Genomic DNA, 23,715 nt, shown 5'->3' on the forward strand with positions numbered 1-23,715 from the left:
AAATCCTAAAATGTGGTATTTAAAAAATAGTGGTGTTACAGGAGTGTGCAAAGTAATAGCTCAGTAGGCACATGATGTGTGGTGTACTGAGTACAACATGGTAAACACTGTTCTCTGATGTCAGCAGTGTCAGAAAGTGTCAGTACATAGCAAGAAAACAGAGGTGGTCTTTAGAAAATAATACTTGATTATTATATGTCTTAAGCCATTTGATGTCATACCAATTTCAGCTGGATCTAAGCTCATTTATGTCTTGATGCTCAGTGTGTGCTGATCTGAGTAGCAAACTAGATTTTCATGTCATTTGGAGTGGAAATACAGCACAGTACCTTCACAGAGTCACCAGTAATACAGGAGTGCAAATTGGTGTTAATTCACCTCCTTTGTTACATTGATTTAAAAATCTTCAGATGGATTTCTGCTAACAAGGAACTCTGTTCTTCTCAATCTAGGAATACTTCTTGATTCAGAAAGGCGAAAGTCTGATACTAGTCCAGCAATGTCACCTCTGAGAATCTCTCTGATCCAGGATATGAGGTGAGTTTAAACTGTTAAACAACTCAGAAATGCCTTGAGATTTGCACACTTGTTTCTGTGTATACTGTGCACCATCCAGAAAAGCCTGTGTTTCATGCAGCAGGAGGGGGATGTGGGGAAGGAACCTCTTCAGCTACTTTAAAGAAGATAGAACAGCTTTTTCATTGACCTTTACAGACACGTTTCATACTGAAGAGGTTTTATATTGTCAGAGCTATTAACTTATGGGAATACCATGACAGAGTTTGGGTGTTTTTAGTGTTTTGTTATTGGTTTGTTTCCACAGAGGTGTGGGTGAAGTGTTTGTGTTTTCCCAGTCGTTGCTGAGTTGGTTGCATAGTTCTGAGACCATTCTTGTTTCTCAGGGAAGAAATCAGTTTAAAGAACATTTCTGATCTAAAGAATGGATTTATCTAACATTCAGTGCTGTGGTGTGAATAAAACTACAACTTCTGCCCAATGCCTTCTTTTCAGTACATTGAAAAAGCAATATGCAGAACTTCTAAAATAACCTTGACAGGATTTTTCTTTCCTTCTTTTTCCTTTCCAGCATCTATTTTTTTCAGTGGGGAGGAGTGAATCGAGGATTTGCTTGCCTTATTAAAATATACCATTTGTGTCTTGTGTGCAGGAAAAGCTTCTACTGAGCATGCAAAGACAGTATTTAATTTTCCAAAGCATTCAGCCATAAATATTGAAGCGATAAGGACCAGAATGATTCCTAAATCATGTGAGACAATGGGCCTGGTTTAGAATTTTGTAAATAGGGCACTGCATTGCAGATATTTCCTCTTCAGGCTCTTATTCTCTTTGAGCTAGATTGCAGGGATTTTTTTATTGTGCTGAATATTAAGGTGATTATGTTTCTTTTTCCTCTAATTTACCTGGTATTTTGTGTTCTTTGCAAAACTTCAGCCTAGCTTGGTTCAAAAGAACTGCCATGCTTTGACAATACCAAGCATGTCTTTTTCTTTTATTTTTTTCCAGGCATATCCAGAACATCAGTGAGATCAAAACAGATGTTGGCAAGGCTAGAGCCTGGGTTCGTCTCTCTATGGAAAAGAAGTTGCTTTCTAGGCATCTGAAACAGTTGCTTTCAGATCACGAACTCACAAAGTAAGATGGTTTTTCTTGGGCAAAGCTTTTTAAAAAATTAAGATTTGTATAATTGATTGGTTTCAAAAAACCAGGTATGCCTATTCTTCCATCTGTTTAGCAGTGTGCAGAAGGCATGGAGCAAACTGGCCTTCCAAGTGTGTCACTATCAGTATGTGAGCTGTTTGGGAATTAGGATTCACTGCTGGGGTTCTTCCCATACATTTTTTTTATTTATAGCCTGCTTAAGGTGAATTGCTTTCATAATAGTCCCATATAGAGTTTACTATGTGGAAATTAAAGCCATAGTAATTGTCATTAGCTTTAATTGAAGACTTCTTTCTGGAGACAGCCTAACCTATGCTGTCTGCTTGTCCTTTCCTCTCCTTCCACTCACCACCTTCCAAGGAATTTCTGCCCTCCCCTAATGCCCCTGATCCCCAACCGCTAATTATTTGAGATTTGCCTTGTCTGGTATTATGGTGGACTTTCTGATGAAGCTGTGGCCTTCAGTGAACCAGGAATAGCTGAAGGACAGAGTGAAGACAGCTAATAGATCTACCTGTATCTCCAAATTAAGGTTAAGCCTCTCCAGTGAAGTCAACAGTTCAGATCAGGTTAAATTTAGCAGGGCTTGTCCCATGCAGAGCAAGTGCCGTGACACGACTTCCCACACACCACCACACTCCATGTCCCCCCACAAAAGAGAATAAAAAACCCTCTTTTTACACTGGCCAGTGTAGTGTACTGTTCATTTATCAGGCAGACTCTGATTCTCTAGAACAGAGAAAGACAGCAACAAAAGTATGTTGAAAATGAAAATGACAAGCAAAGGAGCAACTTGTACAGGATGACATAAATTCTTTGTAATCTTCTGTGCTTTATGCTTCATATTCAGATATCATGCTTAGAGAGCTGTTCTAGGCAGTATGGTTTGAAAGTGTGCCTCACTTGTTTTTAGAGGAAGCAGAGCCAAGTTCTGTGAGGTACTAAAAGTAATGGTGCAACTTCTGCCATTTTGCAGTTAACAAGATTGAGTATTGTTCTTTTTTGAAGCAGCTGTTAGATATTTTAATTAACCCATTCTCTTTATTTGAGATTTGTTAACAAATATAAGGAAAATGTAGTATGTTTGGTTTCTTCCTAGTCTGCAAAGGGACTCGAGTTAGAACAGTGAGAAATCACATGGCTTCACTGTCCTGAGGTCTTTATGTGCCCAGGGAAACTGAGAAACCTTTTCCTTTGGAAAGACAGGACACACATACTCTGGGCTGTGGAACATGTGATTCAGATTGTTCAAATGAGACTTTTGTGCTTTTGCCACTCTTGAGGCTACAGGCAGGTTAGGCTAATTTAAGTCTCAGTCTCTTTATTTTCATTGAACATTTCCTGTCAGTCTCTAGTGTTAGGGCTGTTATGTAAGTGAGAACATGCCTGTATGTTGATTATCATTGATCTGTTTTGCAAGTCTCTGTCTTGTGACTTGCTGACTTTTTTGTAAATTGATACCTGAAATTGAAGGTAATTGTGAGAATGCCTTCCTGGAAGGAACAACCTATCCATGGCAGTGTCAGCATTTCTAATACCTAATCCCTGCATTCATGATAGTTTAGATGTTCCTGTAGCATCAGTTGGATTTTGACATTTTGGCATGTTCTTCTTTTATGATTATTCACCACCTTTGGTATTATTTTTTGGTTGCCACCTTTGCATGCCTATCATTTTGGTTATGTCAGGAGCTGTGTGCTATCAACACTGAAGCTATTCCCTGGATTAATGTGCAGGTTGTTGTAGGCCCTGGGTTATCACCTGTAGCCAAATACAAGCAGATAGCCCCAGTTTTTGCCTTATGTCATTTGAGAACAGTCTTTTGTCATACTTCATTTGCTGGAGAACTCTCCCATGGCATCCTCTGCTCAGAAGTAACTGAAGTTCAGAAGAACTCTTTGTCTCAGTTCTGTCATTTTACATGGCCAAAAGAAGTCAGAATTTTTTTCAAGAAAGTGCAAAATTCCATTTTTCATCTTGGGGTGTTTTTGGGTGGGAGAAGACTCTTAGACCAAACTTTGTATTTGAGGGGTGGCAGATAATGAGAATTGGAGTGATGCACTTTGGAGATGTCAGACTTGCAGAGAGTCAGCATATCTTGGCACATTAAATGCTCTTGACTCTCCCAGAATCACTTCTCATTTGTAATTGCTTGCCCATTATTCATAGTGTACCTAATAAATTTGCACAATAGAAAACATTTCACTGAAAGCATCTTGCTACTGTGACAGATTATGTGTTTTGCTTTGTCAGAAAACTCTACAAGCGTTACGCATTCCTCCGCTGTGATGATGAGAAAGAACAATTCTTGTATCATCTCCTGTCATTCAATGCTGTTGATTACTTTTGCTTTACCAATGTTTTCACAACAATCTGTAAGTATATGCTTTCCCTGCAACTCTGATTTCCAGATTTGGTTGAGTCCTTGTCCAAAATTCTAAACAGCTCTGAGCAGCATGCCCTAATGTAATTGTTCTGCTATTCTTTCCTGGGATCCATCTATGTGTGCTGTATTGCTGTTTCCATAATCTTCTCTGGTGGGGCAGGAGTTTTTCTCCCTGTCACTTTTGTTTCTAACTTGGTAAAATACACAGGTAAAATCACTTTAGGTGGGGGGCAAGTTCTCAGCTGAAGATGTTGTGGTGGGCTTGTTTTCATGATAATAAACAAACACAGTGTGGATTGTTCACCATCAAGGTAAGAATATTAATGCATGCTAGGAACGAAAAGAAAACAAACCTTTCCTGTTTTGTGCTCAGGCTGCTTTGCTACATGGCTGTCTCTGGGTTTGGGGTAACAATGAAATGACAATTGAGGGCTGTCTCTGGGTTTGGGGTAACAATGAAATGACAATTGAGGGCTGCATCAGAACTCCTCAACACATTTTCTTTTTCTTGTATTTTTAAAAAAGATACCCTAGAGAAACTTTTGAGCTATTGTTGATGCTTAACTGTGTTACAGAGTTCTGAAAGATTTGTGTGCCTACTGCCACAGGACCTCATTGGGAAGGGAAAATAAGGAAAGACTTTAGCAAGGCTTCAGAAACTGGGGGGACTGTGTGTATGAAAGGACCCTGTGGCCTGCTGGTAGGAGCTACCCTTGGTGGTGTGTTGTGATTCATACTTGTGTGTATGAAAGACAAAGCAAACAGACATCCAAGCAAAACAGCTTTTGGCCTTGTGGGCAAGATCTGGATAATGCTAAAATCTGGTCTGCTGGATGCAGTTAAATTGTCACTTACTTTAGGACTATCAGCACAGAAAATAAAAAGGGAAACATTTTAATTCATTCTTAAATGCTGTGAGCATGGAGCTTTTAAGAAAATCCAACCACCAAATGGTTTCTCGAGGGCACTGACAGCTGAGGAGACGCTGAGGGAGAAATGTATTAAACGCCTCAGCTGAAAAGCCCTGACTGTAATCTGCTTATGCACTATAAAAGAAGGGCAAATAGCCAAGAAACACAGTGACCATTCAGAGAATTGGATTTTATTATAAAAGGGTGGTTAACAGAGGGCTGTTCAGGAGATACTGGGCTATGGGAAGAGCTCAGGCCTTTCCTCAGGAGCATATGCCTCCTGAGTCAGAGGAGGGGCTGCAGCTCAGCTGATACTGCATTGAATCACCCACAGGTAAACCAGGGAACCAGAAAACGTTTGAGCATGTGTGTCGTGCTATTTAGAAGGGGAAAAAAATTGCTTGTTCTTTTTAAAATTGCTAAGTCTTGAAGTTAGCATAACTAAGAGTGACATGGCACAAAGAAATTTGCAGCATTATGCTGTATTTTCACTGAATATGGTGAATGGTAGTGGCCATGGTAGTGAATGCTGCTGCCACCCAGACTGTAAAGAAAGGCTGCAGTTAGTACCTGAGTGGGACCTGGGCAGAATTGTGCAGTGTGGTGAGCTGCAGTGCAGTCCTGGATACAGAAATGTCATGTCTTTACTTCCTTGTCACTAAGCTGAGGATAAGTAACCATCTTCATGCCATGTTTTGAGGTGGGTAAATAAAGAGTGATTATACCTATAAAAAGGCATTATTCCATCCAAATTTCTTTCCTCATTTGACACTCTTTTGCTGTCAGCTCTGCTTCTCAGTTACTGCTGTATATGTGTACACTTCCCCATTGTCAGTCAGTGCTTGGTGTGCAAGTCTTACCCATGATTAAATAGCAGCTCTGATGCTGTTTTGACATATCATGGTACTGCAGTGCTGTTTTATGATTTATCTTTTGCCCCTCTCTTGACTTAAGTGGTTACATAATTATCCTTATTCATTTTTGAAATGTTATTTCTTTTGTGTTTGCAGTGATACCATACCATATATTGATTGTTCCTAGCAAGAAACTTGGTGGCTCAATGTTCACAGCCAATCCTTGGATCTGTATTTCGGGAGAACTGGGTGAAACAGGAGTCCTGCAGATTCCCAGGAATATATTAGAAATGACTTTTGAGGTTTGTATTACTTGATACAAAACCCAATTTGGATGTTCTGTTTGTTCAGTTTTAAATTCTCCCCTTGTTGGACCACCTTGCCATACATTTCATGTCTTTGTGGTTAGTCACAAATACTTTCTGTGCCTGTACATAGCAAATTTAACCTATATTTAATAACATGCAGAGCAAAGTGACTGACAGTTCCTTAGTGCAAGGGATAGACAAGACTGTCTTTATGTTGCAACTGTAGGAGGTGTCATATCCCCTTCTGTTGGAAACAAAGAAGTGATTCTGCTCTGATTTTTGCATGTGTGTTGTGTGCATTGGGTAAAATTTAATGGAAATATCTAGTTCAACTGATGTTCTCTGTGCTGATCAGAACAGTATTTAACAAAACAAACAAAAACAAGTAAAGCAGCCTACCACTAAAAAGCCCAGAATCAATCATGTAGTCAGAAACAGGAACCACATTTCTGAGTTTCTGTCTGAGCACATTCTCTAATAGTTTACTCCTCCAACGTGTTGCTTTCATTTGGTTTCCCCTGACAAAACTCTTTGTTTAATTTGCAGTGCCAGAACCTGGGAAAACTGACCACAGTGCAAATAGGACATGATAATTCAGGGCTGTATGCCAAGTGGCTTGTGGAATATGTTATGGTCAGAAATGAAATAACAGGGCATACTTACAAGTAAGTATCATCCTGACATTTCATGTGGGGTAAGTAGAATTTCTGCAGGGAGCTGGCGTCAGTAGGACTTGTTTGATTAGAAAGGTCTGATCTCCTGGGACTCTGTGTCTACAGTTGCCTTGACCTGAAGGCATAGAAGGATCATTTGGCTTCTGGCATTAAACAAGTCGTGGCTCTTGCAAAGTCAAACAGGGTTTTCAGTTTGCAGATGTTCGTGTCTCATATCAGACTGTTGGTGGAGAAGATGAGTTTACTGTTATGCATCTTAAAAATAATCTGCCTTGAGCCCAAGGAAGAAAGAGCAAGTAAGAGCTTGCTGCTCACCAAATATAGGTGGTATTTTATATTAGGACTGGGTGCTCCAGGTGATTTAGAGACACCTTTGGACACAAGCTGGAACACAAGGGCTTATGAGTGTTAGAAGCCTGTGTTTGCATGGGGAAAGCAAAGGAACAAAATTTACAGTGAGAATTAAATTTATTTGTGTTAGATACAGCATAGTTTGGTGCTCTGTCCTTTGTTTAGAGAAACTGTCAGGCTCATGTTGGTGACAAATTGGCTGGTAAGTCCACTCAGCTCTCCATGCCAGTTCGTTTGTAATTAAATGGAGAGGAAAGATTCTATTTTTGGATGCTGTTCAGTTTTCCAATTAAGCTGATTAAACTCACATCAACATTGGTTCAGAGAAAGTGATAAGGAGCAAATGAGCACATGTGCTTTCTAGTGTCTGCTTTAATATCCCAATTCAGTGGAAGTGTTGGTGTTTTGGCATTTTAGGATGTGTTGGTTTGTGGGGTTTTTTTGCAGCTGTCCCGCTATGTAGTGTATTCAGTGAAAGCATAAGTGTATTTCTTCACCTGTCTATGGGGTGTAGTGGGATTTCCCCTTTTGCCTCAAATATTGTTACATATGGGACTCAACCAAAATGTGGTTTGTGGATGGATCACCTAGTGCAACGTTCAGCACAAACTTGGAACTGAAAAGCTGTTTTACTTTTGCTGCCTGTGCTGACAAAAGCCAAAGCCAAGACTTTGTTATTTGCTGCCAGATGAAGTATTTCTGATACTATACCAGCAGGATTTGGGCTTTAGGCAACTGCAATTGAAAGTGTTTGGCATGGAATTGAATCTGGGTTGATCCTTGTATTTATATCCTTGATTCTCTTAGGTTTCCCTGCGGCAGGTGGCTTGGGAAGGGAATGGATGATGGCAGCTTAGAGAGGATCCTGGTGGGAGAGCTGCTGACTTCCCACACTGAGGCTGATGAGCGGCAGTGCCGAACCCCTCCCCTGCAGCAGTCTCCAAGCATGATCAGGAGATTTGTCACCATCTCACCAAACAACAAGCCAAGTGAGTGGTGGAGGTTGTCTTGTCTTGTCCTGCCCTGCATCATCACCTGAGGGCAGCTGCTTGCAAACACAGCTGGAGTTTGGAGAGGACCTGTGGAACTCAGCTCAACATCCACCTCAAACTCCAGCTAACTTCCAAATTACAATCCTGAGCATCCTGTTCTGTCTAATTAAGTTTTGAAAGTCTGCAAGGATGGCAGATGTGTCTGTACTCCTGGTCCAGTGCTTAGTTGCCCTAGTGGTGTTTTTTGTATTCTTGTCCTTCACCTGTGGAATGAATGTTATGGAGGAAGGTAGAAATTTGCTGCCTTGTCTCTGTCTGTCCTTCACGGATGAAGAAGCTTGCTAGTGACTTCTATTCATGGCCTTCTCTTTGTTTTTCATTGAGATCAGGGTTCTGTGGTTCTATTATTCCTGATAAATCAGGTGGTTATTTTGTTCCCAGCCGTGCTTGGGTTTGCAGTGAAACTACCACAGGAAGTATTTCCAGGATGCCCAGATCTGTTAGTCCTAAACAAAGCACATCTCCTTTCCTTAGCTTTTACTCCTGGTCTGAAAATTCACATAATATGTAAAAACCCTTTCCACTGTTGCTGTTTTGAAACACCACAGTTTTAACTTCAGTATAAAACCAAACCATCTCCATTCCTACCTCCTCAACAATAAATGAAAGTAGAGTTGGGTTTCCACTACCCACAGCCCAGCACTGTTTCCTGAACAGGATGAGTTATATTGGTTTGTGCTTCTCTGCTGTTTTATAGTAGGCCATAATCCTCACAAACAGGTACAATTTCTGAAGCTGTAACTGCATCTATTTTTTTGTATTTTGCAGAGTTAAATACTGGTCAGATACAAGAAGCTATTGGTGAAGCTGTTAATGGTATTGTCAAGCATTTCCACAAGCCAGAGAAGGAGGTGAGGGGTTGTTGTCTGTGTAATGGCACTCCTGTCCTAAAATTCTGATTAGTAAACATGGGAGAACATATAGCAGAAATAACTAAACTGAATGAACAGTCATATGCTTGAAAATTCCTTAAGTGGAGAAAAAATGAGATGCTGAGACTGCACCACTGAGAGAGTACAGCCTCAAATACCTCTTTTGCTTCTAACTAGAACATTCTGTTAAATTTAATATTAACATTCTGGTATTGGAAACTGTGTTATAAGTCAAATTCTGCAAAGGATTCTACCCATCCCACTGTCAAGAATACTGCCTCCTGTTTAGTTTATTCTGAATTAACTGACATTTTAAATCTGCGCTGAGTTCTAAGTAGGTTTTTCATGTCTATTTTGCATTATCTTTGCTACTTAAAACATGAAAACCCATGGGCCACTTCAAAAAAAGGAAAAAACACAGAAGGCCACCCTGAAAACACCCACACGCCCCAAGCAAGTAAAGCAGAAGTGCTCTTAAAGACTCTTTTGCATTACACTTGTAATCAGCTAACAGAACACTGATTTTCTGAAACAACCCCAAGTAGCATGCCCCTGTCAAATCATCACAGCCCTTGTGAGCCACAGAGGTGTAGAGCAGTGCTGGCTCGGTATGGATGGCTCTTGACAGTCAGGAATTTTTTACAAATAGATCCTCCCATTCCTACAGCATCTGACTTCTAACTTCATTATGGTGTGACAGATTCATATCCAGTGTAATTCTAGTCAATGGTCACATTGGTAATAATCTTAAGCAGTCATGCACTGGTTTTGCAAAATAGAATTTGCCGTCATGTTCTGAAGAAGGATTTTAGTTCTTACTGAGCATTAAATGTTGTTTTTGTTGATAAGCAATCAGAGGTGCCTGCTACAGTGGATCTGTGATCTTTATTGCTTAAAAGAAGAAGAAAATATTTTTCTGATTTTCTGTAGTGAACATTACTATAGGTAAAACCTGCTCATTGTCTTTATCTTGGCCTGTTTGAGGCCTCATTTGATGATGATGACAACAAGGCCCTGACAATGCTTTCCTCAGCCCTGTTCTTGGAGAAGTCAATCCATTTTTGAATACTCAGGACTTATGAGAACTGGGCTATCCTGTCTGGGGTTACTGTTTGACAGCAGATTTAAATTTTAGGCATCTGTTTATTTAAAAACTTAATGGGACACTTGTGTCCCAGAGTCCCCAGGTGAGGTGGTGAATGTGTGTGCTTTCTGTGTGTGCTGGCAGAGAGGCAGCCTGACCCTGCTGCTGTGTGGAGAAAGTGGACTTGTTTCAGCTCTAGAGCAAGTGTTCCAGCATGGATTTAAATCACCGAGACTCTTCAAGAACGTCTTCATTTGGGATTTTTTAGGTAAGTGGGAGGATGACATCCCAGAGCCTGTTTGTATCTTTGAAATACATCCAACTGTGTTCCTTGTCATTGCTGCTGTGTCTCAGCTGGTGTGAAGAGCAGACTTTTTGGAGGCATCTCAGCAGCTGAATTTCCATGAGAGCTCCTAACTCCTTGTACTGTCATGAGAGAGAGCCTCTGTTTCCTGCCAAAGCTGACACTGGGCTTGATGCAGTAACTGGGCTTTGTCCCTCTAGCAGTAATAGCATAAAACAACCTTTCTTAGTGAGGAAGAGTTACATAAACAAGGTGGTGAATTGACACAGGGTAAGCTTGTTGTTAATTGAGCACAGTGAAAGCAATAAATCACACTTGTAAGAGGTTGAGTTGTCTTTTAGAGCACAGCAGATGGACCTAGTGCTGTTGGTATGCACTGGACATTGTAATAAAGGGGTTATAAGCATGCATTTTTCACACAATGGTCCAGATCCCTTGACACAGAGCTAAATAAATCAACTGAGTTCACAAACACCTTTTAAAAAAGGAATTATTTTTAATAATGTTTTTATGTTTTGAGTAGGTAGTTTAACATCACTGTTCCCCTTATATGATCATTTTACTGCACTCAAATTCAGTAGATAGGTGAACCTCTTTAACATTGTTCAGAGGGAAGGAAGTGGAATCCCAGTTTTATACAGAGGGAACACAGGACTGAATCAAACAGAAAAAAAACCAGTGCCTAAATGTAATGATTCAGGAAATTCATGGATGAGCTTTTATCCTAGGCCTTTCAACTTTCACTTTTCCTATGTGTTATATGCACTGATGAAACTTCATTATCTCCCACCATTCTTTTAAGAAAAAGCACAAACATACTATGAGACCCTTGAGCAGAATGAGATGGTCCCAGAAGAGAACTGGCAGACAAGGGCCAGGAATTTCTGTCGCTTTATCACTGCTATCAACAACACCCCTAGAAACATTGGGAAGGATGGCAAGTTTCAGATGCTGGTGTGTCTTGGAGCCAGGTATAAAGGAACTTCTCTATTATTGTTATATTATTATTGATATTTTAATGAAATTAAAAAGATGTTACACATGAGACAGTCTCCACTCCCTGTCTCATAAAGATAAGTGGAGAACACGGTGGGTCTGTTTAGAAGGCAAAGAATAAAAATCATATCTGTGCAGATGTGAAATTAACTTGGCTTTATTTTTATTCCCAAACTGCCAACTGGCACCTTGTCAGAGACCACCTTTTGCACCACTGGATCGCCCTGCTTGCAGACTGCCCCATTACAGCCCAGATGTATGAGGACATAGCCCTGATTAAGGATCACACGCTGGTGAATTCTTTGATTCGGGTGCTGCAGACCTTGCAGGAGTTCAACATCACCCTGGAGGCATCTCTTGTCAAAGGAATCGACATCTGACCTCCTGCCCCACAGGAAAAACTGTCTTTACAAAAACAAAAAAAAGCAACAAGGAGTGAATCTCGTTAGTATGCAAAAGTTCTGTCTTGCCAGTACATTGTATCGTGAACTCGTTCATGGCCCAAAAATGCAACTTTGACTTTTCTTGAAGGAAACTCCAGAAATAGTACAGGCAAATGGATAGAAGCTGTAAACTCAATGTAAAAAAGAGGATTTTGGTATAAATCTATTTTAGAGTTTATTTGCTGATTTGCTTTTTACACACTTTCATGTGAAAGAGATAGAGATGAGTATTGTGCAGCTTATTTTAAAGCTGCAGTATTTCCTTGCCATAGAAAATGTGCAGTGAGCCTTTCAGCATTCTGTGAACTTGCCTTCAGATATGCTGTATGTCATAGACCCCAATGTATACACTCCATTTCTGCTGAGAAGGTCATTCTATAGTTTTTAAACTAATATTTTATATATTAACATTATTACCAGTGTTTGATTTTTAACGTATTGGGTCATGTTCTTCTGCGAGGGAACTACAGATCTGATCTGTGCTTTTTTTTAATAGCTCCAAAGCACTGATTTGTCAACAATTATTTTTTTCCTTTATTTTTGTTGTCAGTATTATTTTTAGTGAAATCCAGGAGACGGAACCGTGAAATGTCCAGAGATCAAAGTAATATTTTTCATATTGGTACGTAATTGCACAGAAGAAGAAATTAAGTCTGTTTTTTAACTGATGTTTTTTATTTATTTAACCTATCATTGTGTTTTGTAAGTTTGTCTTTAAAAAAAAAAATCTTCTATGATACAACTGGCTATATTACGTTGCAATTCAGAATTTACAGTGTAGCCCACTTAAACGAAAAACCTGGAATAATTGTTCATAACACAAAAAGGTTTCCTTATGGTTGCTGCTGGTAATTATCTTAACTGCTACTAAAGAGGGACACGAGTTCCCCAAATGCCAGATGACTAAACAAAGATCTTTATGCCCCCTCTGAAATAATAACAGTGTACCTTACTAACAAATATAAGGATTTCTTAATGTTTCTGAAAAGACAGTGGTATCAAGGTTTTTTTCTTTTCCTTTTGAATGCACATGTTTTGGATCCTGTTGTCACAGTCTGCTTCATTTGGGATGCTTTTGTTTTCAGCAAAGAAAGTTTAGTCCATTTCTACTATGAAACACAAACATTTTGAAAGCTGAATTTATTAGAGATCTGGAACTTGGCAAATGCCTAAAGGCATCTCTGTTCATTTGAATCCTCTGATAAAAATCTCTTTGAAATGAATATGACTTAAGAACAGGCTGATTTATCAGCATCACAAATTACTGTACAGAAGTTCAGGGCTGTGTATTTAAGAGGTCTCCACTGTATAAACTTATCTCAGTATTGTCTCTCTTTTGGGAAGCAGAGTCCAAGTTTTTTGGTTCATACAATGTTGTAGCACTTTTACTTTACCTACAGCTTAGTCACATCTTGTGATAGTTTTATTTCCATAATTTATGAGTATAGCACATGTATTAAATTTTTGACTATTTTTACTTTTGTCCTATTTATTTCATTATTAAACTGAGAAGTTCCTTTGTCACTACTTACCAGAGCAAGATTCTTGTTTGATTTCACAGTAGCATTAGGAAGATGTGAGGGCAGTGTCTGAGCCACTCCTCACACAGGGTGGGTGTGAATTCTTTCACAGCATGGAGCTGACAGGAGCATTTCACAGAAGGATTCTGTGTGTGCAGGTTTGGTTTTGTTGGTGGTTTTTTTATTTTTCTTCCAGCTTTGGAAGGGCAAGAATAAAACAGGTGTAGTGCGTTCTGAGAATTTCATGTATTCGACTTAATATGTTGGGATAGTCATTTTATATCTGCCCCAAATTGTTTATGCATTAATAATGGCAAAAAAAAAAAATTACAGTGCTTTCACTTATCTTGAAAATGAATTTACTAGGCCTGTATGTTTCACAGGGAATATTAAATAAGAAAGGAAGGTTCCATATTTTGACCGTAACAGATTAGTTGATCCTGTTAAAACCATATATCTGATAGTATTAAGTATGGATTAATTTTATCTTGCATGAGGTAATTACCCTGAATTAAGGTTCTTTTTTTATCTTTTTTTATCTTCTGTAACAAGTTCACTTACTGTGACATGAAGCCCTGGGTTAATGGCTGTTTTGGTGTGGATTCTTTTGCCTCGTGATGACAGTCAGAGATCCCTGGGATGGGCAGAGGCTGGCATTTGGTGATTCCCAAGGCTGGGCTCCTTGGCTGGCTGTCCATCTGTGTCCTCTGCTGGCACCCAGTGCAAAAGGAAGACACAGAGATCATCTTCCCAGCTCCTAGATTACTTTTATTTTCACAGGAAAAGCCAGTTTGAGATAGACCCTTCCTCCTCCTCTCGCAGGGGACTATGCTACATCCTGTTAGGGTTCAAAGCACTTTTTGCTATGGACTTCCAAGTCTGGAGGGATTTGCTCCCCTGAAGGACTGCTAGAAGTAGAAGGTTCTGAAATGCAGCAATAAAAAAGCTGGTTTTGCTGGATCCATAGGCAGCCAAGGAAGAGGGAGATATTAAATATAGGCTGTACTAGGATTTTTTGGGAAGAGATTTGGCTGGCATGGCTAACAACAGTCCAGTCTGTAGTAGCAGCCACAATCCCCACCACTTTCAGTGTTCACCACAAACCCACCTACTTTCATAGCTGTTCCTAGCACGAGTCCCACAGAAGAAGGTTCAGATCCAGCATTTGCTCTTGCCATGCCATTCTGCTGAGCTTCATAAGAAAAAATGGTATAGCCAGCACCTTTTTATCTAGAGCTTTGTAAAATCCTCCCTTTGTTCAGAGCAATGCAGTTGTAACTTTTTTTTCCTGTTACTTTTCCAAAATGAGGTGGCAGGTTTGGTAGTGTGACTGTGCTGTTCTCTTGTTTGGTGGGGACTTTTTGGTAACAGTTAATGGGAAAAGATACATTTTTTTTTAACAACATACATGTATTCTGGAGAGAGAAATACGGTGATAAAAAATAAGCAGTTCATCATGCAGTAAATATGTAGTGCTAAACTGGCCAAATGTGTTTACAGGCTGTTACCTAATTTGGGGGGAAAAATAGGCTATCACCTATCAATTATTTATGCTTCTTTGGTTAATGCTGTCAGAGTTCATACAATGATACTTTCTACAAAAAGAAAATGCAAATTAATAAAGACTTGGTTTAAATGTAATGAAATACTATGATGATAAGTTTATACAAAAAAAAAAGCTTTTACCTGCCATAAACTTTAACCACCTGATATTCTGTAGCTGAAAACATATTCATGAACTGGAGACTATTCCACAACTTTTTCCATTACAAAGAGTATTTTTCAAACTGTTCAAATGGCACTTACTAGCTGGATGATCCATACTTTTTATGTATTTTAAATTCATGAATATGTTAAGATTTCTGCAGTGAAACTATTCAGAGTTAACTTTTTCTGTATATTGTCAAATGAATTTTGTCCGTAGTGAAGAGACTATAGGATACTTGAAAATACTTGAAGAAATTGTACACGTACTTCACATCTTTGTAGCTCTTTATTTTATACCTAGAGATTGGCTGTTAAACTAAGATAAAGCATCAATACCTTATAAACTATATATTTTACTACATGGGGAAATCACTGGCTTGTTTTTTTTAAGGGCCGTGTTGAAGTTTACATTATAATGACAAAACCAGGTACTGTGTTCTGTTTTTTATTTTTCCTGTGACATTTCAATCCATTGGACATTAAATGTGAATTGGATATACAAAGCAGTTTTACAGGTGTAGCTCATTTGCTGAATTGCAATAAAATTTGTCTTCTAACATGAAAAAAATAGCATTAATGTGCTATTTTCAAAAGACCTGTTATGATTTGGCTGATCATCTGCTCTTTTCCTGGCTGCAGGTATGTGGGATATTTTAGTGGCTCGTTTCAGGAAACCTTTGTTGTACAGTTTTGTGTCTGATCTGTTCTACTACAGCTCCTCCCTCCTAGCTCCAGTGTAGCTTTGCCTCAAGCCATCCTTGTTGGTAAGACTGGCAGCAGTGGAAGAGATGCCTGCTCAGGAATCAGGGAATGGGGAGAAGGGAAGGCAAAGGGATGGATGTGGGGCAGGCCTGCGTGCAGCTGTGAGGTAAGTGCCACTTGGGAAGCACATTTATTGATCACAGCTAGCCTCAGGTCTTACAGGTGTCCCTGAAGGAAAAGGAGCAAAAAGAGCAGGGGCTTTGTGGGCAAAGTGTGTTGTGCAACTGCTGGGAGCACAGGCAGGGATTGTTTTCTGGCTGGTCCAGACACAAGTCTAGAAATGTTATTTGTTGGAGCAATGGCTTGGAAAGTTCTCACAAAGAAATACAAATGTCTAAAAGTTATTTCAAATGACAAAGTGTCTCCTTTTTTCCCATATTAACTCAAAAAATGTGTCTTAATGGGCCATACTGTATTCAGTTCTGCAATAAACAAGAACTGTTCTTCATCTCAGTGACAGTGGCAATTTAAGATGCAGATCCTACATTTAAAATATCACTGGTGGATCTGATGCTTGTTTTGGGAAAGTTTTTCTACAAGTGGCATAAAAGGACTTAGACAAGGCATATAAATTACATGAGAGGGTTTTTTATACTCCTTGTGACCAGAAAACATCCAAATTTCATCTGTCTCAGATAAGACCTGTGCAGGTCCTGCTGATTAGTGATGATGTGTTGTTTTTACATAGAATTCAGCAACCTATTTGGAAAATTCAACAACCTATTTGGAAAATTCAACAATCTATTTGGAAAATCCTGGAACACTAAGATGGGAAGTCAAAGTGTAAAAGTTTGAGCAATTCATTCCCAAGAAAAACAATTTCTCAAAACTCAGTGTATATCTGGACATGAGCAAGACTTGAAACTACAGCTCTGAGACATTTTGGGTGTGCTTGGGAACAATTAAGCGTTTGAAAGTATTTCCTCACTTGTCATCCTGCTCCTTTCCTTTTACTGTTCTGGCATCTCCCCCCAGCCCTCCCAGTTGTTTTCAGCTGCTGTCACAAGCACTCATTAGGCTCACTCAGTCGTGCTAAATTTTGGGTCAATATGATGCAGCATTGCTCAGGCCGGCAGAGTTGCTGCTTCTCATTAAAGTACAGATGAAATTGCAATCTAGATGTCTTGATACAGTGTTTGCTCATCATTAAATAATAATGTTTATGAGGATTATGAAGCATAAAGCAGCTTTTAACACAAGTTTTCAGGCAAAAGTATTCGTCTCTACTCCAGACATCAGTTGTACAATTTCTGAAGCAGATTTTACCTCCAGCTGCTCTGTGGCAGCTTAGTCTCTGTCTCTCAATGTGAGGTAACTTCAAGTGATAGTGAAGGTGGAGGGCAGGAGGGAATTGGGCATCTTATCTGTGTAAACATAGTTGTTTTCCTCCTGAAACTTTGTTACTTGATTTCATTTTAAATTGCTGAAAAAATCCTCAAACAGTCCTATATAGTGTGTCTTCCTGTATAACTGCCCTGGTATGTTTGTTTTGCTTTCCTCATACTTATCTTAGTGTTGAGGTTGAGTCTTAACCATTTTTCTAGTTTTTCTCTCCCAGTAAAGGTCTTGGTACCCAGAGCAGTCATCTGTCACTATGACTGTGTAGTTGAATGGAAATAGTTAAAAAGGCTACAGAAAGGCATCTGAGTTGAGGTCTGAGCTTGTCTGGTTTGTGTCTTTAAAGAGATATTTTAATGGCAATTAATCATAAACAAATGTGTGTTATATGTGAAATAATAGCCAGGATCCTTCACGAAACACTTAGACATTTATGTATAAGGAATGGCTTCATTAGCTAAGATAAATTTGATATTGTTCTGTTTGTTTTCCAAGCTGCAGTGAGATCTTTTGATCTAACTCAGGCATTCCCAAATATTTATGTCTCACTTTATGTTTTAGTTTACAGAAGTAAGAAGGTTGCTTTGCTTTTACAGTGCCTCAGAAAAGTTTAGTTATTTTGCATACACAACTCTTCAGTGTCTTACTGGTTTTTTCTGCTACACTTTTCATGTGTGTTCCTACTTTGTCTTTTCCAAATCTTGTGATGAAAGTTAATTAAATTAATGCTTAATGGTTAAGTTCATTGAGGCAACTTGACTGGACAGTGCCTGAAATGTGTACCAGCTTTTCAGTAAGGTGGCTTGAAGCCATGTGCCTGGATGGGAGATGGCTTCTCTGCACGTTTGGGAGAGTTGTTTGTGGAGACACCTTGGCTGATGTTGCTGGAGGAGAGATGTGCAGGTGTGCAAATTCCCACCCTGAGTATGATGGCTTATTCATGAGATCATGGAAAGTGCTGAGAAACCCTCCGTTCATTTATTACTTTGTGGTGGTGAGGGGAGCCTTGGGGTATGGTGCAGGGCTGGAGAATCCTTGGAGTGTTTAATGAGCAGCTTTATGTATTTATAGATGAGATTGACTAAGGCTGAAACCGTCCAGGAGACACAAAAGGTTGCTTCTCATTGGATTTAAAAAGAGAATAACTTTGATCATTTCAAAAGCAATGAAGCCTGATGCTCCAGTGAGAAAGGAGAGTGGTAATTTATAGCTGCCATTAAGGAAACAAAGACAAAGACTGAGGGAAAGTTTCATTCTGAAGATTTACTAATGTGTATAAACCGCCCTTGCAACTAGAAACAGCTCGGTATTTCTCACACAACACAACAAAAGAGAAAGGGCAGTGAAATGGGGATGGGAGGGAGGGGTGGAAAAGAATACTGCCTGCTTTTGCTTGAAGCCTGAAAGGTCAGGCATTATTTAGGAAATTATAATTTCGCTGAATAATGTATGAGCCAATTTTACCTGCCCAAGGGGTGACAGCTGGGAGAAATCCCTGGCTGGAAATGGAGGTGGGACGGGGCTGGCTTGGGGGTGGGGTGCCGTGTGGGTTTTGGCATGGCCTTCAGCCGGCGATTCACGCTCCGCAGTGGGGTGTAATTACACGGTAAAAATGTCAATACTATATTCCCGAACAATCGCAGATGAGGCCGGAGCGAGTGGCGCATTTCGGGGCTGTGACAGGCTCCGTGCTCGGGCTTGTGGCTGCGGCGGGCGCTGCCTGCGGGGTGGCACTGCATCCCGCTGCTGGGGCGTTCATTGCCGCCGCTGCGGGACACCTGTGTTTGGGGACAGCGCAGGTGTGCGAGCGCCGGGGCTCTGCCGGGGCTCTGCCGGGGCTCTGCCGGGGCTCTGCCGGGGCTCTGCCGGGGCTCTGCCGGGGCTCTGCCGGGGCTCTGCCGGGGCTCTGCCGGGGCTCTGCCGGGGCTCTGCCGGGGCGCTCGGCGTGCCGGGCTGCGCCCACCGCGCCCGGGGCAGCGGGGCAGGGCCGGCCAGGGGAGGGGGAGGCCCGCCCAGCCCTCGCCGCCCCGCGCCCGCTGTCAGTGCGAGGCGGGCCGGGCGCCCCAGACACTCCCTCCGCCGCCTCCTCCCGCCCGGCGGCAGCGGCAGCGGCAGCAGCGCCATCGATGGGGTCCGGCGGCCGCCGCGGCGCGACGGGGGCGAGGGCTCTGCCGCTGCTGCTGCTGCTGCTGCCCGCGCCGGCCGGGCCCGCCGCGCTGCCGCTGCCCGGTGAGTGCCCCCGCTCCCTTCCCCTGCCCGGTGAGTGCCCCCGCTCCCTTCCCCTGCCCGGTGAGTGCCCCCGCTCCCTTCCCCTGCCTGCCCGGGGAGTGCCCCCGGCCCCTTCCCCTGCCTGCCCGGGGAGTGCCCCCGCTCCCTTCCCCTGCCCGGTGAGTGCCCCCGGCTCTCCTCTGCCCCGGACAGCGGCTCCCCCCGCGGGGCAGCCCCGGGCTGTCCCGGCTCTCCCCTCCTGGCCGGCCCCGGGGCAGGGAAGGGGCTCGGGGCCGTGCCGGGGCGGTCGGTGCTCTCGGGGCGCTCGGGCTCCGCGGGAGCTGCCAGCGCCGCTTTCCCGGCGGTTCCCGCTGCCCCGGGAGCGGGGTGTGAGCGGCGTGTGCTGCGGGTGAAGCTGCCTGCGGTCCCCGCCGAACAAGCCCAGGGACTCTCCCGCCGCCGCCTCCTGCCAAGTTGAAGGCTGCGATGTTTGCTCACAGTCTCGTTCCTCCCGGGTCTCTCTTCGGCTCAGCATACTGTCACTGCAAGGGGAAATCTCCCTCCCTGTGCCTATGGATTTTTTTCTAGCCCTCTTTTCCACGCCTTTGCATGCGCTAGTGCTGCGGCTTCTCGCTGCGGTTCTTTACCGCACGCTGCAGATCGCGGAGGGTTGGTGTAAAGATCCACCGGCAGAGCGGCCGTCCTGCCGCTCGCTCGAGATCTGCTTGATGTCTCTGTGTCCTGGCTTGGAGGGAAGCCCCCTCCTTGCTCTGTGTTTTTTTGGCACCCCTCTTGGCGGGGCAGGTGTGTCCCCGGCTCGGGCAGGGAAGGGGCACGTTGTCAGCACGCGTGGCTGATGCTGCTTTATGTGCCCTGTCTATTCTTCCTTTCCCATCTTTTCTTTCTGCCCCACCTACCTGAGCCCCACTAGCTCCAGGCCCCTCAGCTATTCCCCACAGCCTTCCCTGCACGACTTACTCCCTCAATTCATTGCCTCCCATATTTTTTAACGGCTTGACTTTTCTGCTTTGAGAGGAAACGGATTCTGCTGCCCTTCCCAGCTGTTTTCCCCTGTTTCCCACCTTCTCCTTGCATTCTGGTGGCAGTGCCTGGGGACCCTACTGCTGCTAGCAGAGCTGTGTGCACCTGAGAGCCAGGAAAGCACTGCTGCTCTAACACTGGCTCTTTGCCTTGTTTCCCACTGCCAAACCCCATTAGGAGTTCAGACCAAGTGAACACTTTCTGCAGTTGGCAGCTGCTGCAGTACCTACAGGCATATTTTGTGATTGGGGGAAAGGAAAAAAAAAAAGAGCAGTATGAATGCTATAATTGTAAATAGGAGAAGTGCTGGCTGAAATTCCCCTTTAGAAAGTGATCCCCACCATAAAAAGTGGCTAACTATTGAAGTAGTCACCTTCTGCTGGTACTCATGCACTGCTTCTTGTTTCAGGAGGCACTTTTTGTACCTTTGTGGGGTGTTGCTTCTACAATTCTCCCTTTTAGCCAGTTGCTGGAAATCTTCCTGTTTGTGTGTTTCAGTTTTCTTCTGCTCTGTAAAAAATTTCTGCTGGTGTCTTCTGCTGCCTATAACTTTTCTTCCTCTTCTTCTGTCTACACTTCATCTCCAGGATTTCTTCCTGTTGGTGTTTCCCTTTCTCTTCATTTCCTCTTCTCTGAAGTTTCCACCTGGATGTTTTGCTCCAGTATGCTGTGCTTTGAGATGGCTGGCCAGGTGATTTGGCAGTGCTACTCACCAGATACTGTTCTTGTATTTAAAAAAATCGTTTTAAGATTATACATCTGTTTAATGGTAAGTCAGTCTTTTAATGGGTTGGTGGTGACTTTAAAAGTACATTTCTGTCAACTCCCTTTGTTAGTTTAAATATCATTTGACTTCCTGCAGGTAATGCATGGATGTGATCAAGAACTCTTTCAATGACTGTTTTTTGTTAATCAGAAAGATTAGCAATCTCTGATGAGTCTCTGTGAAACTATCAGCTGAATTTCACTGAGCATTTAACCCTTAAGAGACTGTTCTGGATGCATTTATAAAGGGGCACAAAACCTTATCATGGGCTTATCTGAATTGCACACAAATCCATCTATATGTGGGTAGAACATTATACAAATTGAAGTGCAGATACTGTCTCTGTATGTTTCTGTCCTGACACACAAACACACACAACACTCTCGAGGGCCCCACAGAGAGGAGCTCAGCCTTGTCATCTCCTCAGGGACATGTACAGGAGACATGCCCTGCTCTCCTCCTGCTGACATCCCTCCTGAGCCTGCTGTCTTTTCACAGATGTGGATGAGTGTGCCCTGGGGCTGGACGACTGCCACCCAGATGCTATTTGTCAAAACACCCCGAAGCTGTACAAGTGCATGTGCAAAGTGGGTTACACTGGCGAGGGCAAGAAATGTGAAGGTAAAGGGACCAGAGCACTATGTTCTCTTTGTGTCAGCATGGGGCATTTCTAAGAAAATAGAGGCACTGAAAATAATGGAGAATAATTTTTAAATCAGAATAGTCATTGTTTTGTCGCCTGATTTATTTCTTGTTTACAAAATCAAAGGCAAACCTCGCATGGATTTTCACCTCTTCATTTCACTCAGCCTGATAAGGAGCTTGTTGTTTAACCAGCAGCCTTAAAAAATATAAGCTAAAGCTGCAAGGGGCGTCTCAGAGTGTTTTCTCAGTCATCAGAACCATTCAGCAAGAAATGCATTAAATATAGTATATTTGCAAGACAATGATGATTTTGGACAGCAGTTGCTGCTCACATTTATGCAGTCACATCTGTCTATCACACTCAGGCAAGCATCCATCATATTGACTTTTGCTTAATTCCTCAGACATTGATGAATGTGACAACGACTTCAACGGGGGCTGTGTCCACGAGTGTTTCAACATTCCAGGAAATTACCGCTGCACTTGCTACGATGGTTTTATGTTGGCTCACGATGGCCACAACTGCCTGGGTAAGGAGTGAGCAGTGTGAGTGGTGATGTGAGCACAGCCCTGCAGCTGCATCCATGGGGAACACAAGGCAATCTTTTGGGCTCAGTCAGTTCACAGAGAGGAGAATGTTGCATGTGGGACTGAGGCTTTCCAGGTGCTGGTGTACCATCCCAGTGTGGCTCTTTTTCCCCTCTGTAAATGAGGATGAGGGTGCTACATTTCTGTGGAGTGCTTTGGGTTAAGCGTGCCAAGCATCATCTATGATCACACTAAATCAGTTTTATATAAAGATTATGTGCTAGCATTGTCCTCTCTGTTCCACAGTTAGTTTAGGATCAGCTGTCAGGTGTGTTTCCAGGCTTAGGAATCTTCTCTCTCATACACATTGGTAATGTGGGGGCTTCTCACTCTTGCTGTGTCTGAGTGCTCCTGAAAGGAGAGGATGATTTGGAGTGTGCAGCAGCTGTATATGATGGAGGCCACTGAAGAACAGAGAGACTAAGCCCAGTGCTTGGGATTTGTCTGGGTGGTTAGTGTGAGACAGAGGACACAGCTCTGGAACTGTTTTTAGCACAACATTCCCTTGACCCTGCGTGCACACTCTCTCTGACTATCTTTTTCTTTATTGAGGACATCAATAGTTTCTTTTTTGTGTGCCACCAGGTGAAAAATTTAAAAAATGGGTAACAAGACCTTGTGGCCTTGCTGTGGTAGGATCTTCTAGCACAGAGTGCAGCAGTGTACAGAAAGGTGTGAGCTGTCAGCCTGTGGGCAGTGTGGTGTGCTGCCACAGAGCCTCGTGTTGGTGAAGCTGTCCTGCTTCCTGGACCCTTCCTGGGTACCCTGTGTGGCTCAGCCCTGTGCTGCCTGTCCCATTTGCTTTCTCAGAGATGGTTCGGTTTCTCTCTACTGCTGCACTCCACGTGGATGTGCCTGGACACACCTCCATACCCACATCAGTCAGGGGGAACCTTGCCCTCACTGCATCATTGAAGTGAGCTTGGCTGGGCTGTTTCCCACTAGTGTGGAGGATCAGACCATCCCCAGGCTCTGTCTTCTGCTGGGACAAATCAGAAAAGCTCTGGAATGTTCAGTGGGATTGTGCTGGGCTTTACCTGCTGGGAACCTGTTGTGTGCCAACCTGGTTCCAGTGTAAGTGGAGGAGAAGCTGAACTCACCAGGTTCCAGATGTTTAACTAAATAAAGTAGAGAGGGAAACAAAATATCTGCAGATAATTTAAAATAACAGAAATTCCATCTTAATTTTGCGTTAGTGTAAACACAGAGTGGAGTTCAGTTGAGG

General features: G+C 42.5%; 2 protein-coding genes across 9 annotated transcripts in view; both read left to right on the plus strand.

The window, feature by feature from the left end:
• DENND5A (DENN domain containing 5A) overlaps positions 1-15,710 on the plus strand; it is a 64,045-nt gene extending 48,335 nt beyond the window's left edge. For all 7 annotated transcript variants that reach the window (XM_085063148.1, XM_085063150.1, XM_085063151.1 and 4 more), the window contains 10 exons: positions 453-537; positions 1,525-1,653; positions 3,934-4,055; positions 5,988-6,133; positions 6,686-6,804; positions 7,972-8,153; positions 8,985-9,067; positions 10,317-10,440; positions 11,279-11,447; positions 11,669-15,710. In XM_085063148.1, the coding sequence (XP_084919274.1) occupies positions 453-537; positions 1,525-1,653; positions 3,934-4,055; positions 5,988-6,133; positions 6,686-6,804; positions 7,972-8,153; positions 8,985-9,067; positions 10,317-10,440; positions 11,279-11,447; positions 11,669-11,852 (1,343 nt within the window). In that variant the 3' untranslated portion in view covers positions 11,853-15,710. The remainder of the gene's footprint in view (positions 1-452; positions 538-1,524; positions 1,654-3,933; positions 4,056-5,987; positions 6,134-6,685; positions 6,805-7,971; positions 8,154-8,984; positions 9,068-10,316; positions 10,441-11,278; positions 11,448-11,668) is intronic.
• Positions 15,711-19,334: 3,624 nt separating this feature from the next.
• The window catches only part of SCUBE2 (signal peptide, CUB domain and EGF like domain containing 2), a 37,366-nt gene continuing 32,985 nt past the window's right edge, over positions 19,335-23,715 (plus strand). For both annotated transcript variants that reach the window (XM_085063156.1, XM_085063157.1), the window contains exons 1-3: positions 19,335-19,471; positions 21,756-21,878; positions 22,307-22,432. In XM_085063156.1, the coding sequence (XP_084919282.1) occupies positions 19,369-19,471; positions 21,756-21,878; positions 22,307-22,432 (352 nt within the window). In that variant the 5' untranslated portion in view covers positions 19,335-19,368. The remainder of the gene's footprint in view (positions 19,472-21,755; positions 21,879-22,306; positions 22,433-23,715) is intronic.

The sequence above is a fragment of the Lichenostomus cassidix genome, chromosome 5, assembly GCF_008360975.1.
Source record: "Lichenostomus cassidix isolate B80296 chromosome 5, HeHo_3.0, whole genome shotgun sequence".
NCBI classification, from domain to species: Eukaryota; Metazoa; Chordata; class Aves; order Passeriformes; family Meliphagidae; genus Lichenostomus; species Lichenostomus cassidix.